This window comes from Ictalurus punctatus, chromosome 13 (genome assembly GCF_001660625.3).
Source record: "Ictalurus punctatus breed USDA103 chromosome 13, Coco_2.0, whole genome shotgun sequence".
Classification (NCBI taxonomy): domain Eukaryota; kingdom Metazoa; phylum Chordata; class Actinopteri; order Siluriformes; family Ictaluridae; genus Ictalurus; species Ictalurus punctatus.
The window spans coordinates 20,859,133-20,881,013 of NC_030428.2; the positions used below are offsets into that span (position 1 = coordinate 20,859,133).

General features: G+C 38.9%; 2 protein-coding genes across 5 annotated transcripts in view; one reads left to right on the forward strand and one right to left on the reverse strand.

The window, feature by feature from the left end:
* The first annotated feature begins 798 nt into the window (after nt 1–798).
* On the forward strand, nt 799–12,941 carry mmrn2b (multimerin 2b). Its single transcript, XM_053685285.1, has 6 exons — nt 799–1,242; nt 6,060–6,182; nt 7,248–7,354; nt 7,903–7,993; nt 9,254–9,665; nt 9,787–12,941. The coding sequence occupies exons 1-6, from the start codon at nt 950–952 to the stop codon at nt 11,275–11,277; spliced, it is 2,517 nt and encodes an 838-aa protein (XP_053541260.1). The 5' UTR covers nt 799–949; the 3' UTR covers nt 11,278–12,941.
* Nucleotides 12,942–14,238: 1,297 nt separating this feature from the next.
* The window catches only part of bmpr1ab (bone morphogenetic protein receptor, type IAb), a 38,696-nt gene continuing 31,053 nt past the window's right edge, over nt 14,239–21,881 (reverse strand). For all 4 annotated transcript variants that reach the window (XM_017484387.3, XM_047159636.2, XM_047159635.2 and 1 more), the window contains exons 10-13: nt 19,563–19,860; nt 19,243–19,418; nt 18,735–18,865; nt 14,239–17,997 (exon numbers count right to left, since the gene is read on the reverse strand). In XM_017484387.3, the coding sequence (XP_017339876.1) occupies nt 17,872–17,997; nt 18,735–18,865; nt 19,243–19,418; nt 19,563–19,860 (731 nt within the window). In that variant the 3' untranslated portion in view covers nt 14,239–17,871. The remainder of the gene's footprint in view (nt 17,998–18,734; nt 18,866–19,242; nt 19,419–19,562; nt 19,861–21,881) is intronic.

The following is a 21,881-nucleotide window of genomic DNA, read 5'->3' on the forward strand; positions in this document are numbered from 1 at the left end:
CACAAATATAGGCTAAAATGGGATGCCACAGTGGTTCTGAAATGTTAGGTCACTAAGGCTCTGCTCAGCAGACAGGAAGCTCTTGATCAGCGTGCAGGAAACAGTGAAGTTTTGACAGGGTCTAAGGCCAGCAGCACGCGTTTGTTGTCACAGCTGAGCCGCACATGATTGAATCACTCAGACGGACATTGAACCCGTGGCTCTGAGGAGCACCACACTGCAGATCTACACTGAAGCCTGCCTTTCTTCAACTTATCCACACAATTGGACCTTTCTACCAGAGATTGTCATTATTCCAAACAGGGCAGGCCCTGCACAGCTGCTTCACTGGTATGTTGTCTCTTCAGCTTGAGAAAGAGCAGCAGCTGATGTCTGCTAAAAGAGTCTAGGGTCAGTACTGAGAACAAGGCCTCCAGTGTGTGAGCATGCTCATTTATAATTGAGGACACAGCCGTGAAACCAGGCATTGGTCATGGTTCATTTTTAGCTCTTTAGCTCTGTGTGATGTTAAAAAACACCTGATAAAATGAAAATCTATTCTGAAAAATAACATAACAGACAGCAAAATACACTCAAAATTTAAACTCAACTGTTTTCCTACAGGTTAGAAAGCATATGAAGGGCACATGCGTGTGTGTGGCCGTACGAGCCCAAGCCCAGTATATATTTGACAACTAGCTTATTGCTCCAGCACCTTTAACCCTCTGAAGCAGGCAGCCTCTTTCCTTCAATTGTCTGAGGGTGTGATACTGTCAAGGGAGAGGAGGGGGTGAGAGAACAAGAGACAGGAAGTGGGAGCAGAGAGGGTGGGGACTGAGAAAGTTTTATGAAAATGCTTGAACTCTGACAGAGAAAAGCACACAGATAGAAAGGCAGAGGGAAAGCTGTTCAAGGCTGTTCTCAGAAGCAAACCACAAACTGGAGAAAGATTTCCAGTGCCTTTTACCCGATGCTGCCTGTGTGTTTTTATGTAAGAGGCAGGAGGATGGACCTCACAGTGCTCATGTTGCTACTGGCCATGCTGCTATGCTCATCCTGCTTAAGTGATCTGAGAGCCAGGGATCCAGATGTAGAGGAAAATGAAAAGGCAGGGCTGGAGAGCAGTTTTAGCACAGCTCACATTCCAGTATCTCTTGGATATGAGCATCTCAGCAGATCTGGACAACTGGATACTCAGCTGGAGACATCTCAGAACCCTTTGCCCTTCTTGAGAGAGAGTTCACACCAACCTGCACGCAGAGGGTAAGTAACTTATTACATCAACAATAATAATTAAAAAAAAAAAACCAACAACAGTAACACTGAGACCTGGAAAAAGTTAAATACCATACCAGACTATTGTTGCTTCTCAGTTCTCTAAGTAAAAATGATGCAGTTTATTACCCACAAAACTACAGACAACATGGCTAGTTAGAATGCCTAAGTTTGTTAGCTTGGACATTTTCCTACCATCAACTACTTCATATATTTAAATAACGTACAAAAAATCTGTCCTGGTGCATTAATCACCTTATTTTATTGTTTAAAGATAAAAGTTCAGGTTTAAAATAGGAGTTATAGATTGTATAGATAGACTGTCAGGAAGAAAAAAAAAAAGCTATTGCAGAGGTACAGTTTTGTTTCCCAATCAATCAATCAATATAAATCTCAAAAGGTACAATATTGGACCTTAAAGTCAAATGATCTATTGTAATTGTGTTTTACGGGCATATGGGTTACTTTCTCTTTTAGCCACTTGCTTCTTACATTCTCCCAAATTGTCTACTCTACTGTGAGGGGCAGTAAGTGTTCAGGCATTTTTGATTATGTTGCTTAATATTCCTTAAACTTCCAATGCATATATCCACCTCAAATGTGCACACAATAATCTATAAAACAAGTCTTTTCACTTTGTACTTATAAATATGAACAAAAAGTATGTATTCATGAAGAAATTAAATATTGCCAAAAAGTTGTATTTTTGTTTCATCTGACCAGAGTATATTGTTCCAAAAGACCTCTGATTTGTGGTCACCAACCCTGTTCCTGGAGATCTACCTTCCCGAAGACTTTAGCTCCAACCATAATCGTGCCCACCTGACCATCTAATCATTGCTTTAAGAAGTTCTTGATCAACTAAAACAGGTGTGGTAAATTTTGGTTGGAGATGAAGCCTGCAGGAAGATAGATCTCAAGGAACAGGGTTGGTGAACACTGGTCTACATGCTTTCAATTATATGAAGTCTGCCAGTACTATGCGATGAAAATCAGCCCCACACCATGATGCTTCCACCTCCAAACTTCACTGTTGGTATAGAGTTTTAATCGTGATGAGCAGTGCCATTTCTTCTCCAAACATGGTGTGTAGTACGACAGCCAAAAAGTTACATTTAGCTCTCGTCTGACCAGACTACACTCTCCCAGTATTTCATAGGCTTGTCCAGATGAGTTGTAGCAAACTTTACATGAGCTTCAACATGCCTTTTCTTTAGTAATGGAGTCTTGCAGGGTGAGCGTGAGCAGTGGAGTGCATTGCCTATTGTTTTCTCTGTGACGATGATACCTGCTGCCTCAAAGTGTTTCTGAAGCTCTTTCCGAGTGGTCCTTGGCTCTTGGACTATTCTTTTGATTCCCTGGTCAGAAATCTTGCACAGGAGCTCCTCGCATGGCCAGTTGATGACGGCGTGATGTTGCTTCCACTTGCGGATAATAGGCCCCAATGGTGCTTACTGGAGGATTCAAAAGCTTTGAAAAATGTCTGTATCAGATTAAAATCAATATGTTTTGCAACAATAAGGTTGTGAAGGTCTTGGGAGAGCTCTTTGCTTTTACTCATCATGAAATGTTTCTTGTGTGACACCTTGGTAATGAAAAGCTGTTTTATAGACCATCAATTTACTAACCCCACTGATCTTAATTTGCACAGACAGGAGGTATAATTACTTACGGATTTCAGCTGGTTCCTTGACTTACCTTGGAGAACTGCTTTTTCTTAACGTGTCATTCCACTTTATTACACATAACTTCATTTATGGACTTTAATGTTGTGAATTCTCAGTATTTCCAGATTTCTTGAATCACTACTGATGTCTGGTGAAAATTTCATGTGAATAACCTCATTGAAAATATATTTACTGAAAAAAATGTTGACATGTTCAATACTTATTTCCCCCACTGTACACCTCTGTGCTCCTTTTTTAGCAGAGGAGTTTGCATGGAGTATAGGAAAGGAGATGATTGCAGTGCAATTCATTCCTAATTGTTTTCTGTGTAATTGTTGATCCTGCAACTCTTTTCAAGTAACTGCTGACTTCTCTCTTATCTTCCATTAGTCCAAGAGCATGAAATCTGCGTGTGTGAGAAATCTTGCATGGTGCACCTGTCCTGGGACGATCAGTGAACTTTCCACCTGCATAATACTGAACCAATTGTATTGACAGGGATGTTTAAGGTCTTTGCTATAGCTCTGTAGATTTTTCATTTGATTGTTAAATAATGTTTTCCCTGAGAAATTTAGGAAGCACCTTCACCATACTTCCTACTTGGTCCCAACCAACATCCCAACAGCTCCCAACATCTGTCATCTTTTATTATGACACAAGGTGCAATTTGCACAAGAACATTAATCATGCAGCATTTATGTCTAATATTGAACACCTTATCAGGAACACTTACTAATACTGGGTAGAGTCTCTTTTTGGTCTCAAAACAGCCTCAATTCTTCAAGGCATGTTTTCCACAAGATGGTAGAAACATTCCTTTGATATTCTGGTCCAGGTTGGTATGACTGATATGATCACAATTCCTGGAGATTTTTGTGTGCACTTTCATGCTGCTAATCTCCCGTTCTACCACATCCCAAAGATGTTCTGGATTCAGATCCGGTGACTGGGAAGGCCACTGAAGAACACTGAACTCATTGTCATGTTCATGAAACCAGTTTGAGACAATTTTTGCTTTTTGACATGGTGCATTATCATGCTGGAGGTAGCTGTAAGAAGATGGGTAAATTGCGGCCATGAAGGGATGCACACGGTCAGCAACAATACTCAAATATTCTGTGGTATTCAAGTGATGATTGATTGGTATTAATGGGTCCAAAGTGTGCCAACAAAACATTCCCCACACCATTACAGCACCTCCACCAGCCTGGACTGTTTACACGAGTAAGCCTGGGTCCCTGATTTCATGCTGTTGGTGCCAAATTCTGACCCTACAATCTCTGTGCCTCATCAGAAATTGAGATTAATCAGACCAGGCTATGTTTTTCCAGTCCAGTTTTAATGAGTCCGTGCTCACTGCAGCCTCAACTCTCTGTGCTTGGCTGACTGGAGTAAAACCTGACATGGTCATCTCTTGTTGTAGCCCATCTGCCTCCAGGTTCGACATGTTGTGCATTGTGAGATGCTTTTCTGTCCACTACAATTGTACAGAGTGGTTACCTGACTTACTGTAGCCTCTCCATCAGCTCAAACCACTCCGGCCATTTTCCATTGCTCTCTCTTATTATAAGGCATTTCCATCCATAGAACTGCTGCTCACTGGATTTTTTTTCTTTATTGCACCATTCTGAATAAACTCTACAGATTCCCAGGAGATCAGCAGTTAATGAAATACTCAAACCAGCCTGTCTGGCACCAACAGTCATGCCTCAAAATAACTGAGATCACATTTTCACCCCTTATTTTGATGGTTGATGTGAACATTACCCGAAGCTTCTGGCCCGTATCTGCATTAATTTATGTATTGCACTGCTGCCACATGATTGGCTGATTAGATAAGTGCATGAATGAGTAAGTGTACATGTGTTTGTAATAAAGTGTTCCGTGAGTGTATAAGGTATTCAGACACTATTCATTTTATATATCGATAGGGGAAAAAAGTATTCAGACCCTATCAATATGTAAAATTAATAGTGTCTGAATACATTTTTCCCCTTTCAATTACATTTGTTAAACATATCTTCATTTATGTTCAATTCAATTTGATTTAGTTCAACTGAGGCATTGTCTTTGTATTTATAAAAGTCAACAGATATTATGTAAATAAATTTGAAGTGGTTCTATTCACTGGAAGTATATTAAATTAAATTAATTTAAAGTTTAAATTGCAAGACAAATGTGTCCAAATACTGTCAAATATCAAAAATATTTAATGCTGTCAAAATTGCGATGGTAAATATGGCTGTTTCACAGGCATAACATGACCTCAAGTTGATGTGCTGCCATCAGTTAGAGCACATTCACCCAGTCAACAGAAAATATGATCAGAGGAGATGCTCTGCACTGGGGACACTAGGTGTAACTCAATCATCAGCAGGTAGAAGGAAAAAACAGTGTATTTGAGTCTGGACCAGCTTGAACCGGTTTGTGTGTGCAGACATGACTCACAAAGGAGGCTCTGAGGAAAATAAATAGGTAGTTAAAAAGAGATTAATTGATAAAGGCTAAGAGAGATGAAAGAAGGAGTAAAGATTAAAGAGAGATGAGATGAGAGATATGAGGCATGAGCAAATGGTGTTAGATAAAAATATATAGCACACAAAGAGCAGGACAATCAAGTCACCTGATAATATGATAATGATAGATAAGCCGATCCATTTTAAACCTTGCATGTGGAATGAGCAATTCATTATACCAAAGCACACAGCTCTAAAGTGCCAGTTGGTGCTATACTTAAAAAAAAAAGGAAGTGATAGAGAATTAATATTAAATATTAATAGCACATTAAACATCATTATAGGCATTAATATTTATTATAAATGTTGGCAGATCAAATTCAACATTACTTCAATGTTAGAACAATCTACTAGATAAGTAGCTCTCTTATCAGTAATATGCATGTTGGTATAGAACAAAGAACCCTTATTTTTGGTTTTTAAAAGAGTGACACTACCTGGCTTAGAACTTAAAAGAGCCTATAGGAAAAGAAACCAAGCCTCTCTACAGCATTTATTCATTCTCTCGCTCTCATAACTTATCTTCTCTCTCATCATTCTTTTCTGTGTATGCTTTAATCTTTTCATCATTTAACCCACATTTCCTCCTTTTTGTTTCTTTTATGGTGGTCTTTCCATCCAGAAACTGGTGTGCATTTGTTCATCAGCGTTTGGTAAGTGTGGCTGAGCTCAGTGGTGCTGAGGAGCATACAATGAAGACAGTGAACCCCTGCATTAATGGTGACCCTGACTGCCAAACATTAAAGTGAGTTACTTAATTCAGCCTTGTAAACGCTCATGTATAATTATCATCTCATGTTTATGCATTAGGATTCATTTGTGTGTACATGCTAAAGATATTCAATCTCAGTTTTTCTCTTACCATAAATTTGGGTTGGTATGTCAGTCAGGGCGTCTATTATGTTTGAATTAGAGGTCATTTTAAAACAACTGATTACAGACAGATTTTTTATTTTTTTTTTTTTAGCTTTGCTTCACAATATCAGAATTCCAGTAGGTCAAACGTTAAGGAGTTGGTGGCATCAGCTATCAAAGTATGTATATTTACTTTTAAGAGAGTCCTACATCATCATGGCTTGAAATACTTAAACGCAAGGAAGAAGCCCCTACTCCAAGACGAAGATGAAGACCTACCTTATGGAGGACAAAAATTGAACTGTTTGGCCATAACATTCAGCCTAGGGAAGGCAGCATCATACTGTGGGGGACTGGTGCTCTTCAGAAAATAGATGGCATCCTCAAGAAGAAGAATTATTTATAAATACTAAAGCAACACTTCAAGACATCAGCCAGAAAATTCAAACCTGGTTGCAACTTGGTCTTGCAGCAGGACAATGATCCTAAGCATATCTCCAAAGATGTAACACACTGGCTTAAAGACAACAACATGAAAGTATTGGAGCAGCTATCACAAAGCCATAACCTGAATCTCATAGAAAATTTGTGAACTGAACTTTATAATAGAAGAAAAAACATGCACACACAAATAGGCTCACCAATCTGACCGAGTTACACTAGTTTTATCAGGAAGAATGGGTAATAACTATTGTACTGTGGGAACGGCTATGGCAAAGGCTAAGTTCAAGCAATTAAAAGGCAATGCCACCAGATCCTAACAAAGTGTATATACATTTCTAACCCAATAAAAAACCGGTTAAGTAAATAAAAATGGAAAAAATGCTGCCTCTTATGGAAATAAGGCAGATACCCTAGTTGATATTACACAGGAAATTTAAGTGAAAACTTGAGTTTGAATGCCTTTAGCCTCCACAAAGCATACATGTAGCTTTAACTGTATGCTGATGCTTAGGCATCAGCTCTCCTCACAGCCTATATACAGACAGAAGCAGAAAACTATTACTGCACTGCACTGGAAGTGCTGCCCAGGCCATGAAGGCAACAATTGTCAGGAGACAGGTAAACACATTCTCACACATCCACAAACACCGTAAACCTTTTGATAATGTCAATAAAACTACACACAAAAATATAGCCAGGTATGGGTAAAGACTGCAGAATATGGCATGAAAAGTGTATTTTGCAGTTAGAAATTATTTATGTACCCTGTGTAGCAAGCAACAGAAATAGAACCCAGGCTATAAAATATGCATTTCGTTGCACACATTTGATGTAAAAGGCCACATCGATTAGCACTGGTTGGTACTGGTGTAAGATGGGGGTAGGGACACTATGGATTATGTCAGAGGTCTTAAATCTTACTGGAAAAGGTCTAAGGGTTCTGGCATGTTTTCATTCCAGCCAAACCTAAGCAACACCTAATAGTTTAAGAATAACACTGTTTATACAAGTGAAATTTCTTGTGGGTTCTCCTTGGATGAAAACCTGCAGCCACATTGACCCTTTGCAGATAAGATACAAGACCCCTGCATTTTTTAATGAATTATTTATGCTTTATTTTGATTATATTTCATTAAGCCCATGTACCACTTCTCGGTCATCCGCAGTGAGTCTGACAGGAGAAAGTCAGTCCAGTCAAGACCACACAGAAACAGCTCCAACAGAGGTTGCACAGGCTGATGACTCTGGCTCTGGCAAGTATTCTGAACTTGGTCTGGGCCTGAATGATCTCACTTTCGGCCCATTACCTATAATCAATCACACTACAGTCCTTGTTTACTTTTTCCAATGATGTCTGGTTCTGAGATATAGAAGTTGTTCACAAAAAATATCTGGCTCTCTGATGGCCTTCAAGTGTCTTCAGACAGGAAATTGAGGGTGACCTTCTCTTCTGAGTAGGGAGGCTCAGTATTTCCATTGAACCCAATTATGAGACAGACCGAAATTTGTTTAGTTAAAAAAAATAATAATCAATACAACAATTATAAAAATAAAACTTCCAGGTCATCTATTAAAACATTTCAGCTGTTAATACATATCTAGATCATGTGTGGACCCCAAATGGGTTTGAGTTATCACTATACTTATTGCTATACTTAACCTTACTGCTCAGCCATCAAAGTCCTCACATGATATATGTAGAGGTAGTGTAAATATTAATATTGACAGATGGTAGTAGGATATACAAATTGGTTATAAACCTCTTTGCTTTCTTCAAATCAGGTTTGGAATCCAAGATGGTCAAGACAACAAAACTGACTTCTGGTTCTGTCTAACGATTTTTCTGATGCTTAGCGTTATGTTAGGATCTTGTTGTAGTATACACCCACATTTCATTTTAGAATTGAAGTTTCCATTTCTCATCCAAAAAAAACATAGAGGGATGGAAAATTTTGCACTGAACTGTAGATTTTCCCGGGATAGTCTCCAGAACCTCCATGACTAGGATTATGTCTTGACTGAAGATGAATGAATGCATCTTAGATCCCTAAACCAACGCAAGTGGTCACCAAATATATCATCTACTACAACTACTTTAATAATACATACAACCTCACCTGTAGATGGTTAACTGGAGACTGTGTTCTGGAGGATACAGGTAGGGATAATCCTGTTTGTTTAGGGACAATCTTGTGCTTCCTGTCCCAGGGTAAAATTTGGCTTTATGAGAATATACCAAGCTAAGCATATAGGAGGAATGTTCAGGAATACACTGCATTCTCTAAAGATGAGGGGGAAAAATACAGAATACAATCTTTTATTGAAGCTTATTCCTTTTTTGAATAAGAATCAAGAGTGCCAGCATGTCTGTAACTTCTTTGTGATAATTTAGTACCTGTGGTAATAAATATTCAGACTAAAGGCAGATGTGGCTGAAGCTCTGGCTGAGGCTATGTATCCTAGTATGAGTAGGTGAAATGGTTCAGAGTATTAACATCAATGTTTTGTTTTAGGCAGTGGTGGAGATATTCCTCCTTCTTCTTCTCTGCCTTTCATGGACTCCAGCAGCCTCTCGTCATTTCATCAAATATTTGCAGCAGTAATGACTCAACTTCAGCCAGTGCTGGATGGCTTTAATCGTACTTTGGAGAATTTGTCTAGAGAGGTGGAAGGTTTGTCCATAGATCTGAAGAATCTGAGGCATGAGCAAGAGAGCATGTCCAAAACTAGGCATGCCCATGAAGAAAACCGTGAGAAAGACTTGGAGGACAACTTTGAACAGATGCAGCAGATATGGTCAGAGTTGGACTCACAACGAAAAGAGATAGAACAAACAATCCACTTGAAACAAGAACATCTGCTTCATAACATGACCAATCTAAAGAACAAAATTGACCACAAGATCAACATGAGTCATGAGGAAATACAGGTAACACTTCATTACCCAGTATTAAACACCCTACCTATCAAAGTAAATTAAAAACCAAGGCTGCAAGAAATAGTAAAAGAATATTAGACTGTATTTTAGTCTTCATTTGTTTGCCATTTAGGTGAGTTTGCAGTCTCTGAATAAGTCCATGGAGGAAATTCGACTTAATCATGGAAGGCTGCAGGAGACAACACAGGGAGAACATACTCTCTCAACTGATGCCAGTGAAAGCGAGTCACCACTGGAGACCAGTGTGTGGGAGGCCATCAGTAATCTGGACATGAAAGTGCTGAATAACACAATGGAGCTCAATCCCCTAACTGAAAACTCTAAACATTTGATTAATATAGTCCAGAAGCTGGACCATGGCTTAAGGAACTTGAGTCAAAGACTGGAGTATGTCAGCCACAACACAGAGGTCCATTTGGCACAGATTGGGTTTGAAGTAGAGGCAGCTAGATTGGCTACGCTGAAAACCGTTAATGAACTAGCTTCTAATCTCAGTAACCAAGAGAGAGATTTAAGAGAGATTCAACTGGATGTGGACAATATTTATCAGCATATCCAAAATAATGAGCTTGCCACAGCAGGTGAGATTTGCAATTGTAAAGAAATCAGTGATTCATTGGTTAGGTTGGAATCTGAGGTGGTTAATGTCACAAATGTCGCCAAAGAAAACCGGTATGCCCTGGAGGATGTCGAAGCAAAGAGGAGGCTTAGCCAGTGGGCCCCAGAAGTTGAAGATCTCAATCAAGGCTTGTGGAGTGTGAGAGAATCACTAGCATTTGAGCAAGTCAAGAGAAATACTCTTAATGACAACCTAACCCAGTTGAAAACCTCCCTCTTGGACAGCCAAAAGGAGATCACTGGGCTTAAAGGCCAATTTGTTGCTAAGGAAGCTGAAATCAGACATCTCTCTGCATCATTCACTTCTTTACTCAAGGATGCCATCCGCCACTCTGAAGTTCTTGAGGTGCTTTTAGGAGATGAGGTCATGGAGTTCTCAAGCCGGTCCAAAAGCCAACAGAAGGAGATTGCTATTCCTGTACTGCTACAGAAAATGCGTCTGATGCAGGAAAAGATTGATAGTCATGAGAATAGCTTGACGTCTCTAACGAAGATCAGTACAGAGAAACCGCAAATGATCAATGATGACCCTGTAGCATTCACAGAGTGGAGTCTCACAAAAGACCTGGGGAGTAATGCTGAAGATCCTCTAGAGTCTTTAGCAGACATTTCCAAAAGGGAGGATGATGAGGACTACTCAGTTAGTGACTTCTGGAGCCTTGGGAAGGAAGTGGAGCAGCTCGCTAACAGACTAAGCATGCTGGAACAGCAACCATGCAACTGCACTGCTGCCCCTAGTGGTATTGTAATGGAACTGCAGAGAGATGTTATAACCCTGCAACAAACTCTGGAGGATCATATAAGAACTTTCCAGAATTTATTCAGATATACAGAAGAGCTGGCTAGCTCCTCTGACAGTGTGAACTTGGACCAGCTGCAGACCATGATGAGGACAAGAGAGAGGAAGAGAAAGAAGGGACAAAATATGAAGAAAAAGGGAGAGACAATCAGCATGCGCAGTAAAAGGCACATTGGAAAAAAGTAAGACCTCTCCTGCTGGCTATTAACACAGCATATAGGCTATTGTTAGATCATCAATAAAATAAAATCATTAAGCGGACACTCTGGCTAAAAGACCAAAAACAATACTACGTAGCTTGTAGACTTTATCAGTTCAGTCTAGAATAGTCACGTCAAATACTGCGAAAACAAGATGATGCTTCATTACACTCAAAAACTAACAGGAGGGCAGGAAAAATAAGCAGTCCTATACTGCTGATGTTAGTTTAAAAATGGTACACACTCTTTAGGAAAACCCTCTCCAAGGGTTCTTCCCTTCGTAAAAAGGGTTCTACTTGGAAGCAATCAGTTGTGCAAAAGAACCCTGAAGGTCCCAGGGAGACGACAAATCAATCTCTTAACATGTAGAACCGTGGTGAGAATCCTCATGATTTTATGATAGATTTGCATAATGCAAGCTAGGTATTTGTAGTGACAGAACATTTATGCAGCAATTACACAAAATTGTGAATTTTGCAAGTCTGGTGAAAAACTAATTTGTTCTGCAGAAGACTATAAAAAGATGATCAGTCGCACACACACACAAACACACCGTATGCTAGTTTAATGCTATAATGCCCTTGTAATCAAATTTTACAAGACCACTAGGGCTGGATGGCATGATTTTATAACAATATCGCATTATATTGACATGAAACGTTGTGGGTATAATCAAGTGTTGTTGCTTTTATAAATCCATGGTTGCTTACTTTAATAAGTATCGGATTAGGCATTATATTCTGTTTATACCAACTGTTCAAGTTCTTTTTGAAAGTGTTACATTTCTATTTCTCATTAGTATTACATTTTTTGCCATATTGCTCACCATGCAAATCAGCTTTTTTTTTAAATGTAAGTAAAAATCTTATAACAGTCCTTTTCATACTCTATTTCATTCAACATACTTATATGGATATTGCTCTCCTGAGGTGTTCAACACGAGTGTCCGTCACAAGAAAAGTCCAAGATGTAGCAAGGTATTACTAAACCATGGCAGTGCTTTTCAGGTCAGTAACAGGATTGTGTTATGTACCTCACACCTGACGTTAGACTAGGTCATTTCTGTCCCAAATGAAGCGCGGCATAATTCCTGTGGCATCCCTCAGACTGGGACAGGGAGGTAAGGTTTCTGAGGCAAGCATGTCCCATGAAGCTTGTGATGGGTGAGGGACTCGCACCGGAGCTTGTGAAGGGAACACTGGTACAAAGGAAGGTTATGAACATGACATAGTATGGACACAGAGTAAAGACATGACAGAGACCTAGTAGAAGTAACTAGCTATCCTTTCACGAATTATGCGAAACTGACAAAGATCACATTCCATTATATTTTGTTGTACATGTTTGTATTCGAGTGCCCTCTTGTGGCCATTTTTATAACAGCAAAAACACAGACAGGTCCTGCTGTTCAACCTTGCTGTGACGCTTCAAAGCTTCAATGACACTTTGTTAAACTGGCCAGTGGATACCATGAGGTCATAACAGACAGGTTAACACAAAAAGTGACTCTTTGATAGAGTAATTACTTTCCAGTAAAACATAGCCAAGATCGAATCAAGCAATAGAGGCAAAGAGCAACGTGTAGCAGTTTTGCCCAAAAACATTTTAACTTGTCGCCAATGAGAAAAAAACAAAAACAAAAAAAAACACTGCACATACACACTGGCTCTTACACCTTTACTCTGCACACTTCTCTAGAACTCAATTAAAAAAAATATTGTATGGTAGCAATACTTGTATTGCTCTCTGCTTGATATATTGCTTTGCTTGTATTTGCTCATTTTTAAGTTGCTTTGAATAAAAGTCTCTGCTAAATGAATAAATGTAAATGATATTATCTGCCATTGTCATTAATTAATTGTAGAAAAGCTTCAATCGGTTGATAAATTTCTTCTGGTTCATTATTTATACTGCTTATCTTCAACCACTATGTGCATTTTTAAAACAGTACATGGTTAAGGCTCCGGGTTACTGATCAGAAGGTCAGTGGTTTAAGCCTCAGCACCACCAAGCTGCCACTGTTGGGCCCTTGAGCAAGGCCCTTAAGCCTCTCTACTCCAGGGGCACCGTATCATGGCTGACCCTGTGCTCCGACTCCAACTTCCTAACATGCTGGGGTACACGAAGAAAAGAATTTCACTGTGCTGTAATGTACATTCCTGTGCACCCTATTTTGTTTAGTACAAGCTTTGTTATAGATTTTTTCTTTAATGACTTCTACATTATCGAGTCAGTACATAAACATTTTAAATTCCCAAACATTAGTTTTCCAGCACAAAATGAAATGTTACAGAAAAATGTTTGTCAGTAAAGAAAGCAGCATATTACGTAAGAGACACTTTTCAGACAAAAAACACAAAAATGAAGGCTGCTGGGTTTTGCTGCAAAAATAAGAAGCAAGTGCGACAGTCAAAATCTCCAGAAGAACTGCACTAATTATACCCGTGACTACTAATACATTTTTTAAAGCAAATGGTCCTCACACCAAATATCGACTTTTTCATTTATTACAGTTTACTGCTCTCTATAGTATTTTTTAAAATGTAGAACCATTTAATTTCATTATATCTGAAGGCATCTTTGCTCTACAGCATTTCTATGCATGTGCCCAAGACTACTGCACAGTACTGTATATATGACAAAGGCTTCTTCTTCTTCTTGGCTAGCTAATTTTGAACAGAAAAGTACAACTGCACCTTTTAACAGCTCCAATCAAATAAGCCGTGCCAATAGTTCATGGTGATCATGGCACACGTCTTCGGTCTAACATCAATAATATTTCTGGTACATATTTGGTTAAAGAAACATCACTTATGTCTAGACTTAAGCATGATCTAAATAAGAGACCATGCTTCCCCTACCTTATTAGTAATTACTTAACCTCATGACCTGGATAATTCAAGTATGGGGAGAAACAACCTTATTCAGTCAAAAGAATTACAAAGGGTTGCATACTAAAATATTATTTACTTTAAAATCGATACATTGGACAAATTCTATGTACAGAACAGCTTTTCTTGGTAAACATAAGGCACCCTTTCTTTAACCCAGATGCTGTACAAAACAAATAAACGAATAACAAAAAAAAAATTATACACAATCTTCTTTTGCACATTGGACATACAAAACAAGGATAAAAATTCTGTAGTCAAATAATGATACAGATTAATTTCTACTGGCTACAACACATTTATTAATCAAGAACAAGGTAACGGGCATGTGCTGATGAACCGATTTTGAGTGCATAGGTGTTGAGCTTTACTAATTACACAAAACAAGCTCTGATGCATATTAACACATGGACACTGTGGTGTATTTTGAAGGTCTGAGCATGGAATACAAATTAATTGCCAGAAACTGTGTTCCTATCTCAGATGGCACGGACATAGTAAATGGTTTTGGTGGGAATAACTAAACTCATTTAAAATCGATAGTTACATAAATTCAATTATCCAGGCTAAATATAGGTATGCAGATAATTAGCACAATGAATTTAATTTTGTGTGCAGAATTCATGTAATTACTGGAATCAGTATACTCTATGTTTTCTGGAACAATTCTCAGGTTTCATTCATAAAGGTAATCATTTTTAAAAGTAAATAAGATGGATTTTTTTGATGGTTTTAACTGTACAGTAAGAACGGAACATTAATTTAATGTCAAGCTGTTCTGTAATAATATGGAGTATGCCATTTTTAAAATGAGTATTTTCTTCTGTTTTTTTTTTTTTTTTTTTTTTTACCACAATAGTTCATTCAACATGACATGATTTGAATAAATAACACATGCAGCTGTATTCTTCAATCCCATCTGATATTTATGAGATTCTATAAGTAAATCAGTCACATTAACCAAAACTCTTAAAAGTAAACTCATATGAATCCTATCTGGCATATGTTAATGTGATTTATTGGCATGTTTAAAGCAGTGATGGTTTAGTGCTTTAGTTCAGATCATGAACACTGCCACTGTTGGGTCCATGAGCAAGGCCCTTAACCCTGTAAGTCAGTGTGGATAAAAGTGGCAGCCAAATGATGAAATGAGAATGTAAAATGTAATGTGGATGATGTGAGGCTACATGGCACTGCATCATAGTCAACCAAACCATGCTTGTTAGACAGAGTACAGTGCTCTCCACTGATATTGGCACCCTTGATAGATATGAGCAAAAGAATGCTGTGAAAAATTGTCTTTTTTTGTTTAACCTTTTGATCTTGTGTTTAAAAAAAATTCCAAAAAAATACTCTGCTCTCATGGATAAACAATTGCAAACAACATATTTATCAAAAAATATCTGTTAAATATAGTACAACATTTATTGGCACGCCAATGAAATCATATGATAAAAATATATTTGAAGTATATTCCCAGTGATATTTTAAATTTTTTAGTACACCTGGTGACTAGGAACAGGAAATTGTTCAACCATTACTTCCTGTTTCACAGGGGTATAAATATGAGGCAACACATAGGCTAAATTCCCTTAGTCATTCATAAAGATGGGTTAGATGAAGGAATATAGCTGTGATGTGCAGCAAAAGATTGTTGAACTTCACAAAATGGGAAGTGGCTATAAGAAAAATAGCACAAGCATTGAAAATGCCCATTTCCACCATCAGAGAAATAATTAAGACGTTCCAGTCAACTGGAAATGGTATGAATCAACCTGGAATTGGACGTGTATCTATATTGTCTCCGAGCACTGTGAAGAGGATGATTCAAGTGGCCAAAAAATCTCCAAGGATCACAGCTGGAGAATTGCACAAGTTGTGTCTTGGGGTCAGAAAGTCTCCAAAACTACAATCTGAAGTCATCTACAGCACCACAAGTTGTTTGGAAGGGTTTTAAAAAAAAAAGAAAAAAAAAAAAAGCCTCTACTCTCATCCTAAAACAAATTCAAGTGTCTTCAGTTTGCCAGATACTACTGGAACTTCAAATGGGATCGGGTTCTATGGTCAGATGAAACCAAAATAGAGCTTTTTTGGCAATAAACACCAGAGGTGGTTTTGGCGCTCACAGAGAGGTAGCTATATGGAAATGTACCTCATGTCCACGGTTAAATATGATCGTGGCTCTCATGTTTTGGGGCTGTTTTTCTGCCAGAGGACCTGGACATTTCATTAGGATACATGGCATCATGGACTCTCAAATATCACCAGATATTAAATGAAAACCTGACTGCCTCTGCCCGCAAGCTTAAAACAGGCCATGGTAAAATGGTTTACTGACCACAAAATCAAGGTCCTGCCATGGCCATCCCAGTCCAGACTTGAAACCCATAGAAAACCTGTGGGGTGAACTGAAGCGGAGTCTCCACCAGCGTGGACCTCGAAATTTGAAGGATCTGGAGAGATTCTGTATGAAGGAATGGTCTCAGATCCCTTGCCATGAATTCTCCAACCTCATCAGGCATTATAGGAGAAGACTCAGAGCTGTTATCTTGGCAAAGGGAGGTAGCACAGAGTATTGACTAAAAGGGTGCCAATAATTGTTGCACACCTATATTTAACAAAGATATTTTGTTTTTTATAAACCTGTGTTTTGTTTGCAATTGTTTGATATCTATGAGAGCAGAGTATTTTTGTGAATTTCTTTTAACAAAACAGCAAAAGGTTCAACAATAAAGACACATTTTTCACAGCCTTCTTTGCTCATATTTGCCAATATAAGTGGAGGGCACTGTAGATGACTGACAGCCATTTATAAAGTGTAGAATGATTTCCGTATCATGGTGTGGAAAATTTGTGATTACACTGGCAGCCCCAGATGACCGCTTACACTGGTTACAGCTCAAAACGGCCCTGCCCCTATACTTCCATCCGCACCGATTACATCATCCAAATATTTTTGGACAACACATCAATATTAATTGGACAGATTTTTTAAAATAGAGAATGTGTAAGAAATTCTTTGTGAGAATTTTTTTTTAAATATCAATAACATTATTGATGAATAATATTTACTAATCGATAATAATATGAGAGAATATCATTTAAAATAACAGTTTGCTTTCCTTTGTACCAATATTGTGTGCTGCACATAATCCGTATTCAGAGCAGTCATTTCGAGTCCGCATGGAAGAATACCTCCACTTTGATGCATACATCTCTCTGGCTGCTGAGGGATGGAAGAATGATACTATATAGAGAATGAATCAGCCTTCTCCAAAACGGTCTCGTATTTCCGGATTTCCACTCCGTTGGTACGTGCTGCCATTTGCATCATGACACACAGAGCTTTCACAGAAAGCAATTTATTTGGCAGATCTCTGCTAATAGACTGTCTAAAGTAAAAGAGGATGGACGGTTGAAGTAGGGAAACAGCTAGATCACTCTACTTAGTTAGTGTTTAAGATCAAATAGACCCACACTAGGTCTGTCGACTTCTTTGAAGTGGTGACATGGCACTCCCAGTCCAGCAGAGGGTGCTACAGGGACACTGAGGGATTTCAGTGAAAGAGAAGTGCTCTGCTCTGTAGCACTCCGCTTCACATTTATGTTTGGGAACAATTCCTGGTTCAAAGGAGTTCACATTTCCACTCTGCCACAGAAGCACACAGTGTAATGTGTAGTGATGTACTTCATATTTTGATGTCTTGTGATTCCACCATTTTGGCAAGTGTTTTCTTTATTCTCAGAGCAGTGAGGCGAGAGGCTGGGTTATGGGCCCAGCACTCGGACATCAGCTTCAGCATGGCTCTGAGACACTGTGGGGTGGGGGGTTGGGGAGGGGAAGAGGGGGAGGAGGGGGGGGTAAAAAAAAAATAAATAAAAAAAGGAGAAAAAAAAGACCATACTGTAAGCAGGATCATTTTACCAAATTAAGCCTTAAAGTATTGCTGGAAGTATATTGTTTCTGAATTATTCAGTAACTACTATAATCTATGAAGAAAATCCTATGTTGAATCCTAATAAAATGGCCCATAAATACTCTTCTACATTTTTCCCCATGATTTATGAAGATGGAATTTAGAAACATGTCCTTCTACAATACAAAAAAAAAGCTTAATATTGCTAACAATTAGCTAACTTGGCTAGCCTTCAACTACTTGTAGTAAACAAGCCCCGGTAGTTGATGCAATATTCTCAATGATTTATCTAACCCGTACCCAAACTGGTCAAAATATCTCCTTTTTCAGCTAATTTGCTAACTAGTTAGCTTAACACATTTTCTCTGACTAAAGAGAAGTTGTCCAATCCCCCCCAAATCTGACTAGAACTTGTATATCGCTCAGGATTGGTTTAAAGCTGTGGAGCCGATCTTAAGATGTCACAAACTGAGCTCATACTCAACGTTTCCTGATTTAAAAAAATAAACAAATAAAATTTAAGTACACAAGCACCAATGTATATAACTGTAACGATAAAATCGACAATTTAAAAGCCATATTTATGTTCATTGGTACTTTAATGAATTTATGAAAATAAAAATATAACTCATTACCTCGTCGCTGTTCCAGCGATTGGAGACCGTAGGCCGCATGCCCTTTACACACACGACTTCCCTCATGTCCTCGTAAGATGGATCTGAAGGAACTGCGTCCCAGTATGGTAACTGGTACTCTTCCACAATGCCTGCAGAAACAACAGAATCTAAATGGGGCTGATCTTTAGCCGGGACCATTCAATAACATGTTCAGGAATATAGACATACAAATCATTAAGACAACCTATGCTTTAGAACAGAGGTCACCAATCTTGCTCCTGGAGATCTACCTTCCTGAAGACTTTAGCTCCAACCATAACCATGCCCACCTGACCATCTAATCATTTCCTTAAGAAGTTCTTGATCAATTAAAACAGGTGTGTTCGATTTTTGTTGGAGATGAAACCTGCAGGAAGGTAGATCTCTAGGAACAGGGTTGGAGACCACTGCTGTAGATGCTCATGTAGCATGTTCAATTCTCTAGAGACAAGAGTGTAAAAGACAACAGATATATAGCACAACAGACCTCCTGTCACACATCGGCGGGCCATCTCCCAAACCACCAGGCCATAACTGTAAATGTCTGCCATGATGTAAGCCTGGAACTGATTCTTATTCATCGTCTCATCCAAAACCTCAGGGGCCATATACCTCCGTGTCCCCATCCGTGTACTCAGAGGGACGTCCACCTCATTAGTGTCACTGAGGGAAACAGGGTAAAGGTGTAAGAATCATTAAGCGTGCATTCAGGCATATGGAAAAACTAGGTGTCAGAAACAACAAATACACACACACACACACACACACACACACACACACACATTCAGAGAGGCTGTGCAGGTGTACCTGTTGTATTTAACAGCCAGACCCAGATCAGCGATGCAGCAAGTGCCGTTCTTCTTGATGAGGATGTTCTTGCTCTTCAGGTCTCGGTGAGCGATGGCTGGTTTGCCTTGCGTGCCATAGATCTCAGTATGGAGGTGGCACAGACCACATGCTGCAGAGTAGGCCAGCTTCAGCAGAGCCTGAGTGTCCAGGGTGGTGAACTTCAGGTAGTCGTACAGAGAGCCGTTCTCATGGTAGTCGGTGATGAGGAAGAGCTGCGTGAAGGTTCCGGTGCCCTTAATGTCAGCTGCAATAAAACCTGGAGGAAACAAAGGAAAGCAGGTCCATAGTGTCAGTGCAGCACCACAGTGGTATAGCTATATATATTAATAAACTCAGACAATGTTATATTGATCATGGTACACTACACTGTGGTAATAAATAATACAATTAAGGTCCGGTCACACAGACGTTTTTTTTTCAGCATGTTAGACGGTCCGTTTAAAGCCCCATGTCTAAATCAATGGTTGTCAATAAGAGTGTTCACACCCATGCGTTTTATGCAGGCCACCAAAGCAACAAATCTTTTTTTTTTTTTTTTTTTTTTTTTTTTAAAAAAAACATCGAGAGGTTCGTTTTGGGTTTTTTTTTGACGCGCCGCATTAAAAAAACTGGCCAACAAATGAGATTCGCACTTTTGGGCATGTACCCGGAGCCACTGAAGTTTTGCCAAGAAGTTTATTTATTTTTTTAAGCTTTACCATTTTGCTGAGAGAGAGAAAGCGAGTAACAGAATAAAACTCCGACACGATATGATGCTGCTGTCTTTTATATCTGAACACCAAGAAGTTTTTAATAAACGCTACAGCAGCTACAAAAAAGGAGTTGTTCTATTAAAACATCTTTACTAGCATCCACCATTTTGGTAAGAGAGTGAATAAATGACATACCCAAAATAAAATGCACAGTGCTCGTGAATCCTTCTGGCTACACACACAAACAAGGAATCTTTGAAAGAGGACACAGAGTTAAAGAGTCTAACTCAGACTGCTACCAACGTGTATATATGTGCGAGTTATGTGACCAAGCGATCTATTTCGTTCTTTCAGTGTTGTTTTATATACACCAAATAGGATCATTTCTGTTTCTTTGGTCTCTTTCCCGCAAATATTACATACCTCTGCGCAACAATAATCTGCTGACTGATTGATAGTTTATTGTATTTATTTTACACCTGGCATATACAGTAGGTGTGCGTGCATATATAGAGACCTTCTTTGTTTGCACGGCTGTGAATACCGGCTGAATTCTGAATCTCATACACAAGCATATAGGCTACTCATACTATTTCTATCAAATAAACATATAGCAGAAATAGTAAGAGCTGTATGACTGTGATTTCGATTTCAGCCACTGTTTTGCTTCCTTCTTCTCAGTGACAAGCGGCTGTCAGAAACAGGAAGATGTGCAGTGTCAGCTTGTGTACCGGGTTATTTCTGCTCGTTTATAAGCGACACCTACTGTCAGGGAGTGAATTTGCACTTTTGTTCAGTGCATCGCCTGCGTTTAACGTGCGAGTGTGAACACAAACGCGTCGAAAAAATGGACCTTTTAACCCACTGAGATTTAAAATTTTGTTTAAAAAGTCCCGATGTGAACCGGCCTTTAGAAATGTGTGTATGTTCATGTACTTTCTTCAAACCACATTAATTGATCTCATTTTAAAATACACAGAGTGTGGGATTAGAGGATTTTGTAAGCCTTCCAGTATGTATTCACCTTCAACCTCTGGAAAACTGGCGTTTATGGGCCTACTGTGTGTCAAGCTGGTGAAGCCGTGTTCATTTTTAAAGATTACATTAAGTGATACACTGACAAGCCTTGACATTACTGTAGAGCCGAATGAAGTTTGATATGTATATTTTGGTCGAGAAAACCGACAGGATGTCCTAATTCAGAGCTATTCAGTTGTGCCAGATCTAGACCTTGAAGAAATTTTAATTGATCCTTTGACCGATAAGAGCTATTTAAATGAAACATGGATTCTGTATACATTACAAGCTTTTAACCTTACAGATATCCGATCGTATGCTATTCATTTTTCAATCAGAGGAGCAGCGTGCGGTGTGGTAAGCGAGCTCGATCCCAAGGATCTTTCAAGGACCTGCTTGCCCACCATCAACTTAGATATTAGGTTTGGCTAACATTTCCTGCTTTACTAGGAAATTTATAGGAAACTGAAAAAAAGATCTGCATAGAATGTGGTTAAGATTTCTCAGATAATAAATGAATCACTATCAATGATGTAACATAACTAGCTAACAACTTATGAGCCTGATG